Source organism: Lactuca saligna, chromosome 9, assembly GCF_052625555.1.
Source record: "Lactuca saligna cultivar CGN05327 chromosome 9, ASM5262555v1, whole genome shotgun sequence".
Classification (NCBI taxonomy): Eukaryota; Viridiplantae; Streptophyta; class Magnoliopsida; order Asterales; family Asteraceae; genus Lactuca; species Lactuca saligna.
In genome coordinates this window covers 32,245,649-32,264,496 of record NC_136425.1, presented here as the reverse complement: position 1 = coordinate 32,264,496, position 18,848 = coordinate 32,245,649, and the positions used below count along the sequence as shown (strand labels likewise).

At 35.5% G+C, this 18,848-nt stretch overlaps 2 protein-coding genes across 2 annotated transcripts; one reads left to right on the top strand and one right to left on the bottom strand.

Annotated features, from left to right (window-relative positions):
* Positions 1–63: 63 nt before the first annotated feature.
* Positions 64–3,814, bottom strand: LOC145017864 (xanthoxin dehydrogenase-like). Its single transcript, XM_078975818.1, has 3 exons — positions 3,655–3,814; positions 1,233–1,286; positions 64–1,001 (listed from the first exon to the last, which is right to left on the bottom strand). The coding sequence occupies exons 2-3, from the start codon at positions 1,274–1,276 to the stop codon at positions 209–211; spliced, it is 837 nt and encodes a 278-aa protein (XP_078831944.1). The 5' UTR covers positions 1,277–1,286; positions 3,655–3,814; the 3' UTR covers positions 64–208.
* Positions 3,815–10,948: 7,134 nt separating this feature from the next.
* LOC145018342 (uncharacterized) lies at positions 10,949–13,399 on the top strand. The gene is made up of 7 exons (XM_078976235.1): positions 10,949–11,560; positions 11,919–11,999; positions 12,166–12,240; positions 12,368–12,412; positions 12,514–12,603; positions 12,701–12,802; positions 13,025–13,399. The coding sequence occupies exons 1-7, from the start codon at positions 11,045–11,047 to the stop codon at positions 13,208–13,210; spliced, it is 1,095 nt and encodes a 364-aa protein (XP_078832361.1). The 5' UTR covers positions 10,949–11,044; the 3' UTR covers positions 13,211–13,399.
* The last annotated feature ends 5,449 nt before the right edge of the window (positions 13,400–18,848 follow it).

Genomic DNA, 18,848 nt, shown 5'->3' with positions numbered 1-18,848 from the left:
AAAAACATTAACTTTTTTCTAAACTTTTGAGATTTTTTTGGACTTTTTTTTATCAAAAAACCGTAAAATTAAATATTTGGTCTTTGGGTACACTTGCACATGCATCAATACCAATTGTTAAAAGGGAGTTATAACTATACTAGAGTAAAGAAAATCTTAGCCCTTACAAATCCAACAATTAAGTTAAAAAACCAAAAAAAAAAAAAAATCACCGAAACACACGAAGCGAGTGATTTGTACACGTAAAACCACCATCAACAAACAAATTGTCCCCGCTTACATACCTCGCATCATCACTCGCTAAAAACAACACCGCATTCGCCACGTCATCAGGCACCAACTCCACACCCTGCAAATTCGCATTCTTCCCGGAAAAAGCCCGAAACCCCGCCTTGGCATCATCCGTCCGTTCATCCTCATGAAGATGTGCCAACGCGAGGTCCGTCAAAACCGCATACGGCGACACACAATTCACACGAATCCCATGTTTCCCAAGCTCCGCCGCCACACTCTTCGTCAACCCCACAACCGCGTGTTTGGACGCGGTATACGCATGCGGGCCCACCCCTCCTATAACACTTGCAACACTAGCAATGTTAACAATCGAGCCTTTTTTCAACGGGATCATGATCCTAGATGCGTGTTTCATCCCGATAAACGTGCCCTTGGTGTTGACATTGAAGACTTGTTCGAAGGTCGAAATGGGGAATTCACGTATGTCGGGACATGGTGGCCCGCCCATACCGGCGTTGTTGACCATGATGTCGAGTGTGCCAAAATTGGAGATTGTGAAGTCGACTGCACGGGAGATGTTGTCCTCGATTGCCACGTCAGCGTGGATGAAACGGGTGGTGGGACCCAGGGTTTTGCATAAGTGTTCGCCGAGGTGGGAGTTGATGTCGACTATACAAACTTTTGCACCGTGTTTGTGAAAAAGACGCACGATGCTCTCCCCGATACCGGTTGCACCTCCGGTTACTAAAGCGACTTTTCCTAGTAATCTGAAAAAATGATATAGTATTTGATGCAAATAGTCATTCGTCTATACATATTATTTTATTAAACTTAATATTTGTGATCAAGTAAAATATATATGGTTAATGAAATATCAATTTAATGTACAACATAGTATTAGAATTCAGTTGAGAGTTATATGCGGTCTAAGTTGAAGGACAGGAGCAAAGTATGAAAGTGTATATATGAAAGTTTAAATATTAAGGATTAGTATGAACCTTTGAGCAACAAGAGGCGAATCGCTAGAACCAGCAGTTGTCATTTCAATCTCACTGTAATGAATCACAAGAAAAATATTTGATTGCAATTCAAAATGACGTGTAAATCAGAAAAAAAAAAATTGTCAAATTCAAATGAATTGGAGATCAAATATAGAAGAAATAATGGCGCTAAACATAACATGATAAGATCTAAATTCAATTTCGTTTTTGAGAACATCGATTAATGGGGAAGAACAAGTAGAATATGATTCTATCACACTTCATATTAGTTTTGATTGTAGAAAATAAAAAGTACAGTAGCTGTAACAAAGGTGAGATTGAAGGGTATTTTGGTCATTCTTTTAGTTAGGTCGGTCTCATGGAGAGTATTAATAGGAGATCGATGTTAGGGAGTGAGTATCTTTGGATGTATTAAGTTAGAAGTCACGCTTCTAGGAGAATCTTGGCCTCTCGAAAGCCAAGAAAATATTGTAATCATCACTTTTGATTTGGGCATAGAAGTTAGTGTATCAATTCTTGTAATTCTACCACAGTTCTTATAATTGGTATCAGAGTAGCATGATCGACCATGGGAATTCGATCAATCAATAATCGTGTGGAAGAAACTGAAAGTGTGCATGCATCTTTATCGACGAATCAAACTCGATTTAATTCCAAACTGGAATACATCGAAAGCAATCTAAAAGCGAATTCTGAGAGATTTGAGAACAAATTCGAAGCAATTGAAGGAAGCATACACTCTATTATACAACAATTAACAAGAATGTCCAAGAATCCAGAAGATTCCGGAAAAAAAAACACCAAAATTAAGTCAATTGGCGCCATATGAAGAAAATTGATACATGTGGACACCACTGACTTCATCTAGCACCGATTGTCCAAATTTTGGTGTATTCTTGTCAGAATCTTCTGTATTCTCGAACATTCTCGTTAATTGCTGCATAATAGCATGTAAGCTTCCTTCAATTGCTTCAAATTTGTTCTTAAATCTCTCAAAATTGGCTTTTAGACTGCCTTCAATTGATTCCAGTTTGGAATCAAATTGAGTTTGATTCGTCTGCAAAGATGCATTCACATTTTGAATTTCTTCCAGACGATTATTGATTGCTTGAATTCTCATGGTGGATCCAACAGCTCTGATGCCGATTGATAAGAACCACGGTAGAATTACAAGAATTGATACACTAATTTCTATATGACCGGATAAAAAGAGATGATTACAAGACTTTCTTGGTTTTCGAAAAGCCAGCACTCTAACAGAAATACGATTTCTAATTGAATACGTCCAAAGATACCGACTCCTTAACATCGATCTATCAATACTCTCCATGAGACCGATTTAACTAAGGGGCTGTTTAGCAGCCTATGAATGATTCACAGGCTTTCTGAGTGAAAACATGTTGTTTGGTTAGGCCTCTAATGGTTGTGCTGAATTACCATTTTACCCTTTTTGTTTAAAAAATTACCATTTTACCAACTTAAAACTTATTACAAATCAATTGCCATTCTTGCTTTCCACAACACAAATTGACTTCAATACATATTACATCAATTACTCTCAAGACTATATGAAATTCCCAAACCCATTTCAAGTTTTTAGCCAGAAATCATTCTAAACTAAAAAAAATGACAGGTCTTATAGCGATTAACACATAACATTCACTTTTAAGAAGGGATTATTGTGTTGTAGTTTGAAACAGAAATTTTTTACCATAAAAACACAACATATTACAAGAAAATATCAAGTTGATGCCATAAACCAAAACTATTATCCATATTTTACTTTACTGAGTATAAAATGCATTAGTTAATAAAACGAAAACCACCAAAAACAAACAAATCAGAAAATCAGATCATGTCAAGCTGGACTGTTATCAAACCACTGATACACATCATCAGAAAATTTACAGACAACACAACTGGTGCAAAAAGAAAGACAGGTCAATTGCTACAAAGTCTCTTCTACAAGTCCAACCATTTTCCAACAAAACATGAAGTTTGGGTTTATTAAACATGAAAACCGGCAGTTTAATTAAGATAGGTAGGTGCAACAATGCTGTTGTACGAACATCACAATCTGGTGAAGCAGTAAATGAACGGAGATGGATAAGAACGGATGCTAGTTCCTTTGGAAAAATTGACAGATAAAAAACTAATTCCTGGAAGAAAGGAAGCGATTGCTACTAATTCACGGCAATAACTCCAACAATCTTCGAGGAGCACAAAGGCGAATCAAATTGAACTTCGCAAGAAGCGTTATGAGATAGGTAGGTTGCAACTATGATGTCAGACAAACATCAGAATTCGGTGAAAAACCAGTGAATGGATGACAGTGAATGGGAATCAAAAGCTATTGCTTTGTTCGATGTTCAATCACCCCAAAGGAAATCGATTTCAGAGATGGGGAAGAAAAGCTTACCGGCGACGTAGTGGAGGAAGGCGTTGGAGTGGCGGCGTTGGTGGAGGAAAGCGGTGGAGTGACCGAAGGTTGGATTCACTCAAGGAAGTCGACTGTGGAAATCGTATGGGATGCTGTGGGAGTAGAAGGGTATTACAGATCTCCAACGTTAAACATCTCAATACTGACACCTGTATTATTACATAAAGTTTTATTGATACCTTCCTTTATCGCTCCATTAATTAATTAATTAATTTATTATTTTCTTAAATGGCGACCAAAATATATTAACTCATCAAGTCAAGATACAAAACTTGGATCTAAATTTAATCTAATTAAAAGTGCTAATGCAATGTAGTCGGCCCCCATCATAAGTGTTGCTTGTTATTTCTGAATATCAAAGCCCCCATCATAAGTGTTGCTTGTTATTTCTGAATATCAAAGCATTAGGCACCTTCCAAATAATCCAAAGAGTTGTATAAATGATTGTTAGAACCATATCTTCTTGATCTTTCCACCGATGAATGAGTTCCGAGCATGTGGGGCTCACAATTTGACATTCCGTGAGTTCCGATCATGTGGGGCTCTAGAGTACTTTGGGGAGAAGGACCCGATCACAAGCATATGATGGTTAATGAATGTCGTTAACATCTTCTGCACTAGCAGTTGCCTTGATGGGGAAAAGGTTAGACTTGCTTCGTATATTTTGAAAGACAGAGCTCTAGATTGGTAGGAGGAGGTTAGGTGCTCCGTGGGTGATGCAGTGGTTGATTCAATGACATGGGATGATTTTGTGACTAGATTTTGAGCTAAGTTTGCATCGGTGAAGGAGGTGAAGAAGTTGGCGAGGGAGTTCTAAGACCTTCACCAGACTACTGAGAAGGTGGCCAAGATCACCGCTATGTTCCGCACGAGGGTGTCGTTGGTTCTGTAGTATGTGTGGGATGAGGAGATGGAGAAAGCGAGATACCATGAGATGTTGAGGAGTGATATTCGACAGTTCATGAACCGATCCAGTTGCAAGACACTGGAGGATATGATTGCGATAGTCAGAGAGAGAGGTAGATTAAGAAAGCGAGATCACCGCTATGTTCCGCACGGGGGCGTTGTTGGTTCTGCAGTATGTGTGGGATGAGGAGATGAAGAAAGCGAGATACCATGAGATGTTGAGGAGTGATATTCGACAGTTCATGAACCGATCCAGTTGCAAGACACTGGAGGATATGATTGTGATAGTTAGAGAGAGAGATAGATTATCAAGAGATGAAGAGGAAAAGGAAGTCGGATCATGCTTAGGTTTTAGGGGATTCGAGCAAGAGGCCCAAGGTATTTGATTCAAGATCAAGAGGCCAGCAGGGCCAGAGCCATTGTGGGGAGTACGACAAAAAGCACGATGGGCGTGCAAGGTTGGTGGCTCTAGCTGCTTCAAGTGCGGACGGACGAGTCATATTAGCAGGGATTGTACTGCTACTACTTCCACCACTACCCCTATATCCGATCTGATTTTCTCCCAATACAATTAGAAGGGCCATAAGAATGCCAATTGTACGAGTTTAGCAGCAACATGACTAGTAGTAGCACCCACTCCAGCGACTCTTCGAATTACTGATGGCCGCTAGGGCAAGGCGGATGCACCTGTTGCGAGAAGCAATGCTTTTCAGCTGACAGTTGAGGAGGCTCACGCAGCACCTGATGTGGTGACATGTATGTATCTTCTCCATATCTCTTTATGTATATTGATTTGCTTGCTTATATTTGTGTGTTTATTTTAGGATCGTTCCTTGTGAATGGTATCTCTGCATTTATATTGCTTGATTCGGGGGATACCCAATCTTTTGTATCGCTTGCGCTTAGCAAGAGGTTTGTTGGAGCTCCGGGGGAGCTGGATTGTTCTTTAAAGGTTGAGATTGTGGATGATCGATATGTTGGGTATCGAGGGTTCATCGGGGTTGTGTTCTTAAGATGTTCAACAAGTAGTATCCGATTGATTAGGTTCCCATTCCTTTACGCGGGAACAAGGTTATTGTACGGATGGACTAGTTGACCCCTAATGGGTGGTGACTGATTGCAAGCATCGGTTGGTACGCATTCGGACTCCAAGTGGGGGAGAGTTAGTTGTTCAGGGGGAGAGTGCTCATCATGGGTCGATACTATGTTCAACAGCTAGGGCGAGTCGCTATCTTCAACAAGGTTGTTCCGGATATGTTGCTTATGTTATGTAATGGTTGTGCCCTAATTAAAGCAACACAATAGTCATAAGGGTTTAATGGAGATCCAATGTAAAAAGCTACATAATTTGATAATTTCCACCTTATACACATACAATTTTTAAAACTTGAAATTTTCAAAAAGGAAATCTCCAATAAAGTCCTTACATTTTGACCTCATATTCAATTAAGTCTTTATATTGTTTTTTCTTCTGATTAAGTCTCGAATACCGGGGATTATATCAAGTTTCATCATTTTTCCCGGTTATCAGGTTTTCCACTTTCAAAATTTACACTTTTGACACAAAGTTTAAATTTTATTACAAATTTGGTCTAAATTTCAAAAAATTGTTACGAATTCATCATAAATTTAGTTTTTTTACACATGTTTTTTTAAAGTTTTATTTCAAATATGGTATTTTTGCTTTATAAAATCATATTTATATAAAGAAAACTATTTTTTTTCACATAAAACCCCTTCATGTAGCACCTGGTTCTTGGTATGTAAAATTTATCTAAGTATTTTGCATTTTTAGCCTTGGACTCGGCGAGTTGTAGGGCCGAGTCGCCGAGTAGAGACAGGATATGGAACACGTTTAAGTTGGCGATTAGGCGAGTCCATATTCTGGACTCGGCGAGTCCCCGCTGTCTGGTAAAACCCTAATTCCAAGGGTTTGCACCCTATTTAAACCAACCTTATGCGCCCCGAGCTCGCCCCCTTCACCCTCATAGCCCCCCTATATCGTTCTAACATCGTTCCTTGTGAGATTGAAGTGCTTGGTGTGATCTCTTGAAGACTTTCAGAGATAAAGGAGAGTAGATCAAGAAGAGGGGAAGGAGACCAGTCATCTTGGTGTTATTTCAGAGATTTCCTTGAGGTATAACTCAGTTTCCCCCTGTTTTCATGCTTATAGTCCCTTAGAGCTCCATTAAAGTCCTTCTTGAGCCATTTCCAAGCTTGGGTATGATTTAGGGTCTGTAATAAGCTGATTAACCTTTAGATCTAGGCATGTTTTAGCTCCAGGAGCTCGGATCCATTGCCTTTATGAAGCCGTATTGCATGAAAGCCCTAGATCTACTCTTTTAGTGCATTTTGAGCCCTAAAACCTTCATCAATGTTTATTTACACGTCAAGCTGGAAACTTTACGTGTTAATCAAGCCTTAAGAACCTAGATCTATGTATGGCATGAGCTGGATTCAAGCAAAATCGAGTATGTAGTATTTGCATAAGAAAGACTCGGCGAGTCGTTTATCGGACTCGGCGAGTCGAGTCGCGAGTCCCCGAGTTTTCACCCTTTTTCGTGTTTGCTGGGTGGAGTAGTGAGTCATGGGGTGTGACTCAGTGGGTCGGAAGCTAGACTCACTCATGAAGGAACTCGGCGAGTCAATGCCCTGAATCGGCGAGTTCAAGGCAATCTTCTTGCCTCAAGAACAGACTCGACGAGTTGTTCATTCAACTCGGCGAGTATCATCATAGATTGTTCTTCGGATGAAGATGAACTCGACGAGTTGTTCATACAACTCGGCGAGTAGGATAAAGGACTATTGGACAATCGGTTTAGGAAGAAAACTCGTCGAGTAGAGACGGGATTATGGTGAATCGAATGGATAGGGACTCGACGAGTTGGCAAGCCAACTCGGCGAGTCGGGTCAACTGGAAGTTGACTTTGACTTTGACTCTTGGTTTGGTTAGGGGTAAATACTCATTTTACCCTGAGGTCGGTTAGCAGTATTTGACTGAGTGTTTTATGGGAATTATAGCTGGAGAATTTCTGGGGCAGCAGCAGAAGAAGACAGTTAGTTCCCACGCAGATCAACAACTACTTTGAGGTGAGTTACCTTCCAGTAGCGGTGGGTTTACGACCACAATGCCGACCTACCAAAAGGAGTTGTATGTTAGATGATTGTCTTTGTGATATCATCTAGGTTTGCTAATACCTGATATGTTTATATGCTGACATGATATGTATATGTAATATGTGATAGCAGTAGAGTTCGGTTGTAAAACCGAAGGGTAGATTGGACATCCCAGATATGTCTGATAAAATGTTATGTTATGATATATGTGATAGTAACAGTAGGGGGTGAAATAGTCCCCGAGGATCGGATGTTTGGACCGATGGGTAGTCAGCAACCCAGAATGGCTCGACATGGGTAGTCAGCACCCTAGAACGGCTTGACACGGGTAGGTCGGCACCCCAGAATGGCCGTACCGGGTAGGTCGGGCACCCTAGAATTGCCCGACAGTATGTATGATATGTGATTGTATGGTATGTGGTATGATAGGGGAACTCACTAAGCTTCGAGCTTACAGTTTTCAGTTTTGGTTTCAGGTACCTCTTCTTCGAAGGGGAAGGAGCTGGCGCGGTAGTGGCACATCACATACATGCTTGTATTCCGTACTATGAGATCTTCCTGGGGATTTGTAATCTGACATTATTATGTTTTTTTTATAAACTGGTTTCTAGGCACGCGACATCTTTATGAAACGATATGATCGGTGAATGTTTTATTTCTAATGTTTGCTAAGTATGTGTTTTAAAAATGAAATTTTTGGCTCGTATTTTTGGGACGTTACACTTCATAATTCTATATAAAAACCTTTTATCACAAAATAATTTTGTTAAAAAAGGTTTTTTAATGTGAATTCTTTTTTTTTTTTTTTTTGTATAAATTTGGTCCAAAAGATTTATTGTGCACCTATATAATTCAAAAACAAATAACATAACAAAAATTACTTTTTGTAAATATCTTGGTTTTTTTTACGTGAAAATATGTTTTTTATTTTAGTAATTATCTTGGTTTTGTATTCGAAAATACCTTTTTAGTTTTTAAGCAAAATCTAGTAAACATAATTAACTTCAACATTTTTTCTTATTGTTCAACCAATAATGAAAAAGCTTAATTATTTTCACATAGGATGAAAAAAATTATTTTTGTTTGTGCACATATATAATTCGAAAACTCAAAAAATATTTTTATAAATATCTTGGTTTTTTATGTAAAATTATGTTTTTTTTTTAATTTTTTTTATTTTAGTAAATATATTGGTTTTTTATTTGAAAAATATGTTTTTTAGTTTTTAAGCAAAATCTCGTAAGCCTAACCATTTCAACGTTTTTTATTTTAATATAAACCAATAAATTGTAACATCCATTTTCACTTATAAAATTTAATAAATATGAACATTTGTTTATAAAAATGAATGTGAATATAGTTTTTTTTTTGGCTAAAATGATTAGCATGAAAGTTGTAGTAGTCGTCAAGACGAACACATGTATATAATGAACGTTGAAAATTGAGTTCGTATGAAAAGATTATGATTTTTATAAGTTTTGAGGAAAATAATAACAAATATAATGATGTTAATAAAACAGTATGTGACCACTGCTTCTTTCTTATGTTTTTTCTTAATAGTTTAATATATATTTCACATATGAGAATCATTTTTTAACAAAAATCTTTTAAAAAAAGTTTTTATATAGAGTAAAGAAGGTTTTTTTTTTTTTTTTTTTTGTATAAATATGATTTTTTAAAGGAAATATATATATATATATATATATATATATATATATATATATATTCTAAACTAAATTAAAAAAAAATGTAAAATGTAAAAATATTAAATTTAGAATGAGTTCGTAAGAAAATTTTGAAATTTGGATCAAAATTTTGGATCAAATTTATAATAAAATATAAAATTTGGGCCAAAAGTATAAATTTTGAAAGTGAGTAACGTGTTGCCTAGGTAAAAAGTGTCAAAGTGAATAACATTTCCGGTATTTGAGAGTTAGTTGAATACAATTCCCGGTATTTAGGTTTTAATTAGAAAAAAATAATAAAGACTTAATTGAATATGAGATCAAAATGTAAAATTTATATCATCCATATTCTAATAAAAGAATAATTTTATTTTCTTTTTGACATGTGTCATCCTATTAGGTCTCCTGATTAATGAATATTGTATTATCTTTTTGTCATATGTCACCTTATTATGTCTCCTAATTAATGTATGCCACTTGTCAACTCTATTTCAAATTTCAAAATTTAAAATTTCCACGTTAATTACATTAAATTAATAACATTAGAAAAAAAAACTAAAATAAAAATAATACAAATGATATAATTTCACATATTTATTTAAATCAATGATTAAAATTTGTATAACTAAAAAAACTCTTAATTAATAATTTATTTAAAATAATTAATTAATAATTTTGAGTTTTTACTATAAAATTTTAATTAATTTTGTAACCATGATTCCTACGGGTTATAAACTAGTTTGTGATAAATATGTTCTATGAACAATATAAATGAACTCAATAGTTATATGTGTTAAAAGATAAAAATAACCAAATATTCGTGAGAGAAAACCAAATTAAAGTCATTAACTTCATGGTTGTTAAGATCCCGATCTTGATCTTAAGATCTTATGATTTTAAGATCCTACAAGCTAAAAACGATCCAAAGCTCAGTAGGATCTATCTGAGGCAAGATCTATAGTGAGATCTTAATATCTCGACTAAGATCTTAATATCTTAATACGATTTGATCCCACATCTTGAGTTGTATTATATAGTTGAGACTTAAAAATTCGTCTATTCAACTTGAATTCGAGTATTGTAGGTTTCAAGAAGCCTTATAGAGTTTCATCGATAGGTCACACTCATGATATTCTTTTTATAATGTTAAGCCTTTAGTTGTATATTACCATAATTATGTTATTTTCTTTTGCAATTAATATGTTTTCTTCCTAATCTTTAGGCTTTCAAACAACAAAAATTATGGTTAATGTTCAAAAAGTTAAAGTTAACTTCATATTGACGTCTTACTCAACATAAAATTATAATCTATATTGTACACTCAATACCATACAAACAAATTTGCATATGAGTTCATTTTAATATGATCTTAAGATCTCGATCTGATCTTATGATCACAATTTTGCAAAACGTAAAACGATAATGAGTAAGATCAGACATTGACAACCTCAATTAACCTTATCACACTCTCATCATCCACCAATTTGTATTGTCATTATCCAAAAATAAAAAGTAATGTTTAAAATGCAGAATAAATCACAATCGACAAGCCCTAACCATGTCATAGTTGTCTTTTTTATTTCTTTTCAGGTTTCAACTCGTCTTATCCAAAGAAACAAGGAAAGATCACCAACAAAAATACCAACTTTGGAGTCATCAACATGTGTGATTGCACTTCGTGTTCTCTCTCTCCTTACTATCGCATCAGCTTCCCTCCATCTTCAGTTCATACAATCTCCCTTTTGGGTTCATTTGCTTGTGACAGAAAAAAGCCCACGAAATTTTCTTTAAAGATCAGCCAAAGTTCAAATCCTTCAAGCTCAAGATCATCAGAACATCGGCTTATCGATGAATTGAAGTTTAAAAAGAGTGAAGCAACAAAACCCGGGTTCCAATTGAGTGAAATTGACGAAGAAGACAGCGATTCTTTTCCATTTGATACGAATTTGAGAGAGAATGAAGGACAACAAGAAGATTTGGTCCAAATTGGAGAGACAGAAGATGCTGTCGATGTGAAATCGAAGAAATTAGAGGTTGATAACAACAATCAAGTGAAGGTTATAAGGAAAGGGAAACAGTTGATGAAAAGGTCAAGTGTAATTGCAAAACAAGTGATAAGCATCCAATCTGCTCTTAGTTTGGGGTTCATTTCACAGCTTTGGGTGGATACTAATACTGTGAGTCAAACCCCTTTTCGACTTTCAACTATATGCTATTTTTCGTAACTGTTATCACTACTGGGTTTTTTGCGAAGCTATTTCATACACTATCTTCTAGAATATAACCAAAACAGTTTGCTTATTATCCTGAAAGCCATGTCTAGGGTTTCTATACAAGAAGCCTTTCACTTAAAACCCTATAGATACATAGCAACTAGCATTCTGAACCACTTGAGCAGTTCCATTGTAGTCAATGCCAACCTTTAATGTCCATGTACATCAAACTAACATTTCACGATGCTTTTGTTCATGTATTTATATTGTTTTTTTAATCTATATTTTTGGGACATAAAGTAAAATATTATTTCTGTCATAGTGGATGGTAGTGATCGTAGAAGTGAGGCCAAATCTACTCTCTGGAGAACAAGAAAGATTTTTTTTGGAGGATACAAGGCAGGTAAGCAGTTTTTCATTCTGTCTAATCTTAACCCATTTAACTTTTTAAAAACAATTGTTACGCTTATCTTAAATCATTGTTATTGTTCTTTGAGGGGCAAAAATGTCCAATCATGCGAACAAAAATTATAAGAAAATTCAATTGTTTGAATAAATCATGTGAACAGGTTGGTGATGTTGTGCTAGTCGAGGATGAGACTGTGATGGACAATGAGTTTCAAATGGTTGGGCTGGAAACACTGGTATACTTTCCACTTATCATTTTTACTAAAATCAGTTATTAATTCTTTAAAACTAAAATTAATAATTAATTATTTGGAATAGGAAGACATCTTTACGATTCTACCCTGATAAGTTGATTTTCCTTAGGTAGGATATAATGTTGTGACACCAAATGGACGAGATATTGGAAAGGTAAGCCTTTTATCCCAAGGATCATCATCAATTCTTTATTTTATTTTTTAACAATATGAATAATTCTTTATAATACCAATACTTTAATTCCATGTATTTAGGTGCGAGGGTATACTTTTAATATTAATTCGGGGGCAATAGAATCGCTTGAGCTCGATTCATTTGGAATATCCATCATCCCATCAAGTTTGGTAAGTAGGTGGTGGTGGTTCTCTATCATGTAGTTGAAATTACCTATTTGCCCTTTTTTCACTTTTGATGGGAAAATAAGAGTGCGATTTATAACAGGTGAGCACCTATGCGTTGCTGGTCGAAGATGTACTTGAAGTTGTATCCGATACAGTTGTAGTGCATGAAGCTGCAGCCTCACGCATACAACGGCTTACTAAGGTAAATGTAATACAACCTCTTCTGTTCTGTCATGTCATGTCATGTTCTGTCATGTTATGTTATGATGTGTTTAGTTTAACATGTTCTGTCATGTTATGTTCTGTCCTTTCCTGTTTAACAAAACGGGGTCTTACAGTTAGTTGGATTTGAATCATTTTATAGCAAATCATGGTGTTTTTCCATAATTTGGGATTTTTAACATGAAAATCTTGATGAATTTAGGGGTTTTGGGGTGGTGAGAGAGTGGGGTACTCAATGGAAGATCTTGATGATTACTCGGATTTTGAAGGGCAATCTGAATACCGAAAGGACAGGAGAAGAAGGTCTAGTGGTAAAACCAAGAAACCCCAGAAAAGACCCGTTGTTGATGATGAAGAACACTGGGATCTTCCTATGGATTATCTATGAGTTATGGGGAAAAGCTTTCCTTTTGTATTTGTTTATACTATAATCGATAAAATATAAACAAAGGAAAAAGTAAAATATCATATCATGTATGAGTCATCATTGTTTTGATTATCTTATCAATTCTTGGTTTCAAAAGGAAACAAAGCTTATGTTATTTAAATATATATGATTACAGGGTGTATTTGGTAATGTTAGCATCTGGCCCCCATTGTCGTGGATCGATTTTTGGCTTTTATGCATGATGTAAATGGATTAAGGAAGTTGGCTATTAGATCTTCCAATGGCTGGCTCTTTTTAGTTGTTTGTTTTTGTTGATTACAATGTGTTTTTTAATGGAAAAATATTCTTTTAAAGTCAAACTAATTAAATTAATAAAGATAATACTATCTATATACATTAATGATTAAATTAAACCATGAATTTCCAAAAATAGAAATAGTTTTGATAAATTGGCATCGATAATTTTTTAGTTGTTTGTTTTTGTTGATTACAATGTGTTTTTTAATGGAAAAATATTCTTTTAAAGTCAAACTAATTAAATTAATAAAGATAATACTATCTATATACATTAATGATTAAATTAAACCATGAATTTCCAAAAATAGAAATAGTTTTGATAAATTGGCATCGATAATTTATTTCTAAATGAGAAATTAAATATCTTCCTATTTTTATTCCTACAAATTTTCCTACCAAATTAAATGATTACATGTGTCATTTTATTATATTTAGATATTATTAAATGAGTATTAAATGTGATACATGTTATCATCGGTAGGAAGATTTTTAGGAACAAAAAATAGTAATATATTTAATTTCTCTTTCTAAATATGTAATATTTTTTATGATGGTCTAATCATTATTCTAATAAAAGAATAGTTTTAATCTTCTTTTGATATGTGTCATAATATTAGACCTCCTAATTAATACATATTTTATTCTTTTTTTTGCCATATCTCACCTTATTAAACCTATTAATTAATGCATATTACTTGTCAATCTATTAATTATCTATTTTAAATTTTAAAACTTTCATTTTAATTACAATAAATTAATAACAATGGAATAAAAATTAAAATAAAATTAATACAAATTATAAGGTGATATAACTCCACAAATTCATTTAATTAACGATTATAATTGATTAGAAATTTTTTGTTCTAACTATTAAAGTTTAATTAATTTTGTAGCCGTGGTTTCACGGGTTATAAACTAGTTTAATAATATATTAGTACCCCAGAACCATATAAACGTCACATATAAGCTTTGAATAACACTTGTAGAATCCACATATAATGTTTTTACAAAGAATATATACAAATTTTACATATAGATATCCCTTGGGTATTAAATCAACTTTATTTAATATAGATAAAATTATACTTCACATATAAGCTTTGAATAACACTTGTAGAATCCACATATAATGTTTTTACAAAGAATATATACAAATTTTACATATATAGATATCCCTTGGGTATTAAATCAACTTTATTTAATATAGATAAAATTATGTGATTGGTCATGCAGTTTCTCAAAACAGGACAACTATTAAAAGGCCCATGTGTTTGGTTCCATTGTTTCAAAACTTGCTCCTGAGGTCCTTTTGGCCAACAATGTCCACTTTTAGACTTAGTCGACCCTCATGCAATGAGGTTCAATTTTGTCATTCCATCTTTCTGATGATAAATTAGGTGATTTAAACCCTTCTTCCTCACCCACACACTCTCAAAAGATCTCAAGTTCTTCCACCAACGCCTTCTTCTCTTTTTCCTAAAATTCTCTCAAATTTCTAAAAAACATGGTTCTGTGTTTTTGTGGAAGATGTGTGATTGTTCTCATGGAAAAGCTTCTAAAACAATTTTGGGTTTGTTATAACTTCAATTCTAGAAACAAGAAGTACCCAAGGGCAACTTGCTTCTTTCTATTTTCCTTTTTCCCTTAGCATTTACTTTTTTTTTTCCTATTGGTGGTCTACTCCCATCGCTTTGTGGAGCTAACCCTTGCACTTAATTCACACTCTCACATTATAATTTTTAGCTATATATAGGTTTCTTGTTGTTTCAACAACATGATTGTCTACTAACATTTGCAATACCACCTTATCATTGAACAATCTTAAATGGTTTTTCATGCAAGTGACCTAAATAACAGTTTTTTAGAAACCTTTAATCATCCTCATTCTTTTCTCTGTTTCTTCTCCTTTAGTTTCAAACACATCAGGATCTAATACCTTAGCATGGTCTTCCTCAATCTCTTATTGCATCTCACCATCACCAATTTTGTTCATTTCATTTACTTCCTCAACAAAACTGCAAAAATTACTCATGTCCACATTAATATCTTTCACAACTACTTAATCAACAAGAAGTACATCATGGACTTCATTTTAATTGTCACTCTCATCATTAGTACCATGCCAACTCTCATTACCACCATATTTAACATCAACATCATCCATGTCTTCATATGTATTAGCAACTAAATCGATGTTTGGGTAATGGTTATTTATTTCAAGCTGGACGCCAACATTGTTGTCTACATGAAAATAATGCCCTTCCAGCGCAGCCTCATACGTTGTTGCTTCCCATGATCGGTTTACCTGCTGTTGACCTTGATCTCTGCCTTCCACTACTCCATCGGTGATCCTTTAGTCTAGTACTGAGGCTACAATCCTTCTACCCAAGGTTAGTTTTGTGATCTTTGTTTTGTCTTTTAGTTCATAAGTTTTTCTGTTTCTGGGCCCATGTAAACTCCCATTGGGTTCTTGAGCTCCTTACCAGTTTTGTATCAATTAGTTTACGCTGTTAGAAACATATACCAATAATTTAGTTTCAAAGTAATTGTTGATGGTCAAAAAGCAACTTTGGCGACACATCTTTCTTGACATTTGTAAAGGTGAAAAGGTTAGTGGATGGAAAATCCAAACCCACTATCGATGAAGACTAGGATTGGGAGTCTATAGAATGCGTTTTAATTCATGGTTTTATTCTATCATGGATCCGAATTTATTGTGGATAATTTCCAGCGATAACTGTACAACAAAGGACATATGGGACAAGCTAGATGATTTTTTTGAATAAAAAATGTCCAAGATGCTTTAACTTCAATATCAATTTCGAAATACCAAGAAAGGTGCCTCATCTATTACAAAGTTCTGTCATGCTCTTAAAATGTAACACCCTAAACCAGGTTTTACTTGAAAACCTCAAAAAAGTTACATTTTTATATAAATAGCCCCTTGAGTATGTTGGGCATACTTATGAGTACGCTTAGCGTACTCTGTATGGTTGGTCGCGGAGGAGCTAGACGTACACTGGGCGTACATGCCGCGAGTGCAAACCCTAAATTTCTGACTTGTTGCATATTTAAACGTCCTTAACCCACTTGAACCTTACCCTCATCAGCTCTCTTCACCTTCAAACGTTCCTGGAAGCCCTAATATCATTTGTGAGTGATTTTTGAGCCTTAAGAGTGCATTGTGGTCCTTTTTAGTGTTCATCCCAAGAAGAAGAAGAAGAAGTGGTCAAGCAAGCTTGGGACGAGTTGGTGCTTCAAGAATCTACATCTTGGTCATCTTGCAAAGCTTCTAGAGGTAAAAAGCTTGCACCTTTCCACTTAAATCTCTAGATCTATCTAGGGTTTTCTAGTTTTGTCCATTTGGTTGATTTTAGACCTCCATTTGTGAGTTAAGCAACTCCAGAAGATGGGAATGACAGATCTGAGGTCCCTTGGTCCTTTAGTGTCATAAAAATGGAGGCTTGATGGGATTTTTGGCCTCATGCTTGGGTTAAAGACCTTGGAAATGTCTTAAAGAGTTAAAGGAGATGTTGGGGTGCATATGAGGCACGCAAAGGCATAAAGTTGCCAACTTTATGCATTAGGACGTCTTAACAAACTTAGATTTGGCTTTTGGACATAAAGGAACTGAGTATTAAGCACTTAATGGAGAAAGTGCTTAAGCTGGTAGTACACTGTGCGTAACCCAGTGTACGTTGCGCATAGTCCCAAGACCCCAGTACGCTGCACGTACCAGGCTGGTACGCCAAGCGTACGCATCACAGTTGGGTCCGAATCTGTTTTGGGCCTTTGAATTATTAGGCCTCATTTGGTTATTGGACATGGTTGTATTATGGGAATTATGAGTCATTTCATCTGTTATGTGCCATGGACATATTAATTGGGCCTTATTGGGCCAAGAGGCCCATTAATAATTTTGGACATGGACTTTGGGCCTATCAACAAGGAAAGGATAATTGGGCCTCATGGAAGGGTTGGAGTTTTGGGTTTCCTTTGATTAATTAAGGTCCTAACATTGATTAATATTATTATTCAGCACGTGAGGTTACAGACTGTTAGGAGAGCAACTTTCGTATTCAGCAGACAGAGGTGAGTTTCCTCACCATACCAATAGGTCTAAGGCACCAAGGCTGACCCATTTCATAATATGCAGTGTCCTAGTTTTAATAGCATTATTTGGTATGGTAGTTGGTATGAGCTAGGAAGTATGCTTGTACTATACGTGGCAAGTTGGTATCGAAGACCATAGGAGAGCCCGTGACACTTGGATGTAAGACCATGTGGAGAGCCCATGGCTTTCATATCGAAGACCATGGGAGAGCCCATGGCACATGGATATAAGACCATGTGGAGAGCCCATGGCTTCCTATCAAAGACCATAGGAGAGCCAATGACACTTAGGTGTAAGACCATGTGGGGAGCCCATGGTATCCTGGAGTAAGACCTTGGGGACTAGCCCACGACATCCCTATTTGTTGTATGCATGGCTTATGTGATTTGTATAACTGTTTAGCTAGTACGTTATGTTATATGTGATTGTGTGTGGTTATGCTCTGGGGAACTCACTAAGCTTTCAACCGTTTGTGGATTTTTTTCAGGTACATCTGAGCCCAAGGGCAAGGGCAAGGCGTGATGGCGTGGCGTGCACTCTATCTATCTTTCACTGATATGTTGTGGGGATACTCTGATGATTTAAATAAAGTTGTAATGAATGTTGATTTGAAAACAATTATGTTGGGATTTCATGGTTTATGCAAATGTGTTTTATTAATTAAAAATGAAAAAAAAAATCTTTGTAAAATTTGGGTCGTTACATAAAAACATAGTCGCTGCTCTTGTCGATGTTGACTCCACCATCAATGAGATTGAACTAGTGATGTAAATTTTGAGACAATTACCACCTTCTTATCATAGCATCATGGATGTGATCAACAATACAAAACCGTTCCCATATTTTTTGGAATCCAAGAATATGCTCATTCTCCATGAGTCTTATGTAGAAAAATCTGACTCCACCACCAACTTGGGCAATTCCACACAATCATTATGTCGCCGCTCAACCCGAAAACATAAAAATAAATGGAATAAAGGTCAAAATAATAATCAGGGTAGGGGGGTGTAATTATGGCTTTTCTACTACTACTAACACTTTTTCAGGTACACCATCAAGTGTACAAACTCAATTTGCAGGAATTTTGGGCTCAAATCCTATTGTGCAAAATTCACCTTTGCAATTCATTTGAAAGTAATTTGGCTCATGGTCCCACCCATGTGTAACACCACATTTATCAAGGAAATTTCATTCCTCCATTTGCTTCATCGCTTTACAGTGGACTAC

Bases quoted from the DNA above. Each gene is read 5' to 3' on its own strand.
- LOC145017864 (XM_078975818.1), bottom strand. From the start codon at position 1,276: ATGACAACTGCTGGTTCTAGCGATTCGCCTCTTGTTGCTCAAAG. The intron at 1,002-1,232 runs GTTCATACTAAT...TCATTTTTTCAG, and splicing joins TCGCCTCTTGTTGCTCAAAG to ATTACTAGGAAAAGTCGCTT.
- LOC145018342 (XM_078976235.1), top strand. From the start codon at position 11,045: ATGTGTGATTGCACTTCGTGTTCTCTCTCTCCTTACTATCGCATCAGC. The intron at 11,561-11,918 runs GTGAGTCAAACC...TTTCTGTCATAG, and splicing joins TTTGGGTGGATACTAATACT to TGGATGGTAGTGATCGTAGA. The intron at 12,241-12,367 runs GTATACTTTCCA...GATTTTCCTTAG, and splicing joins TGGTTGGGCTGGAAACACTG to GTAGGATATAATGTTGTGAC.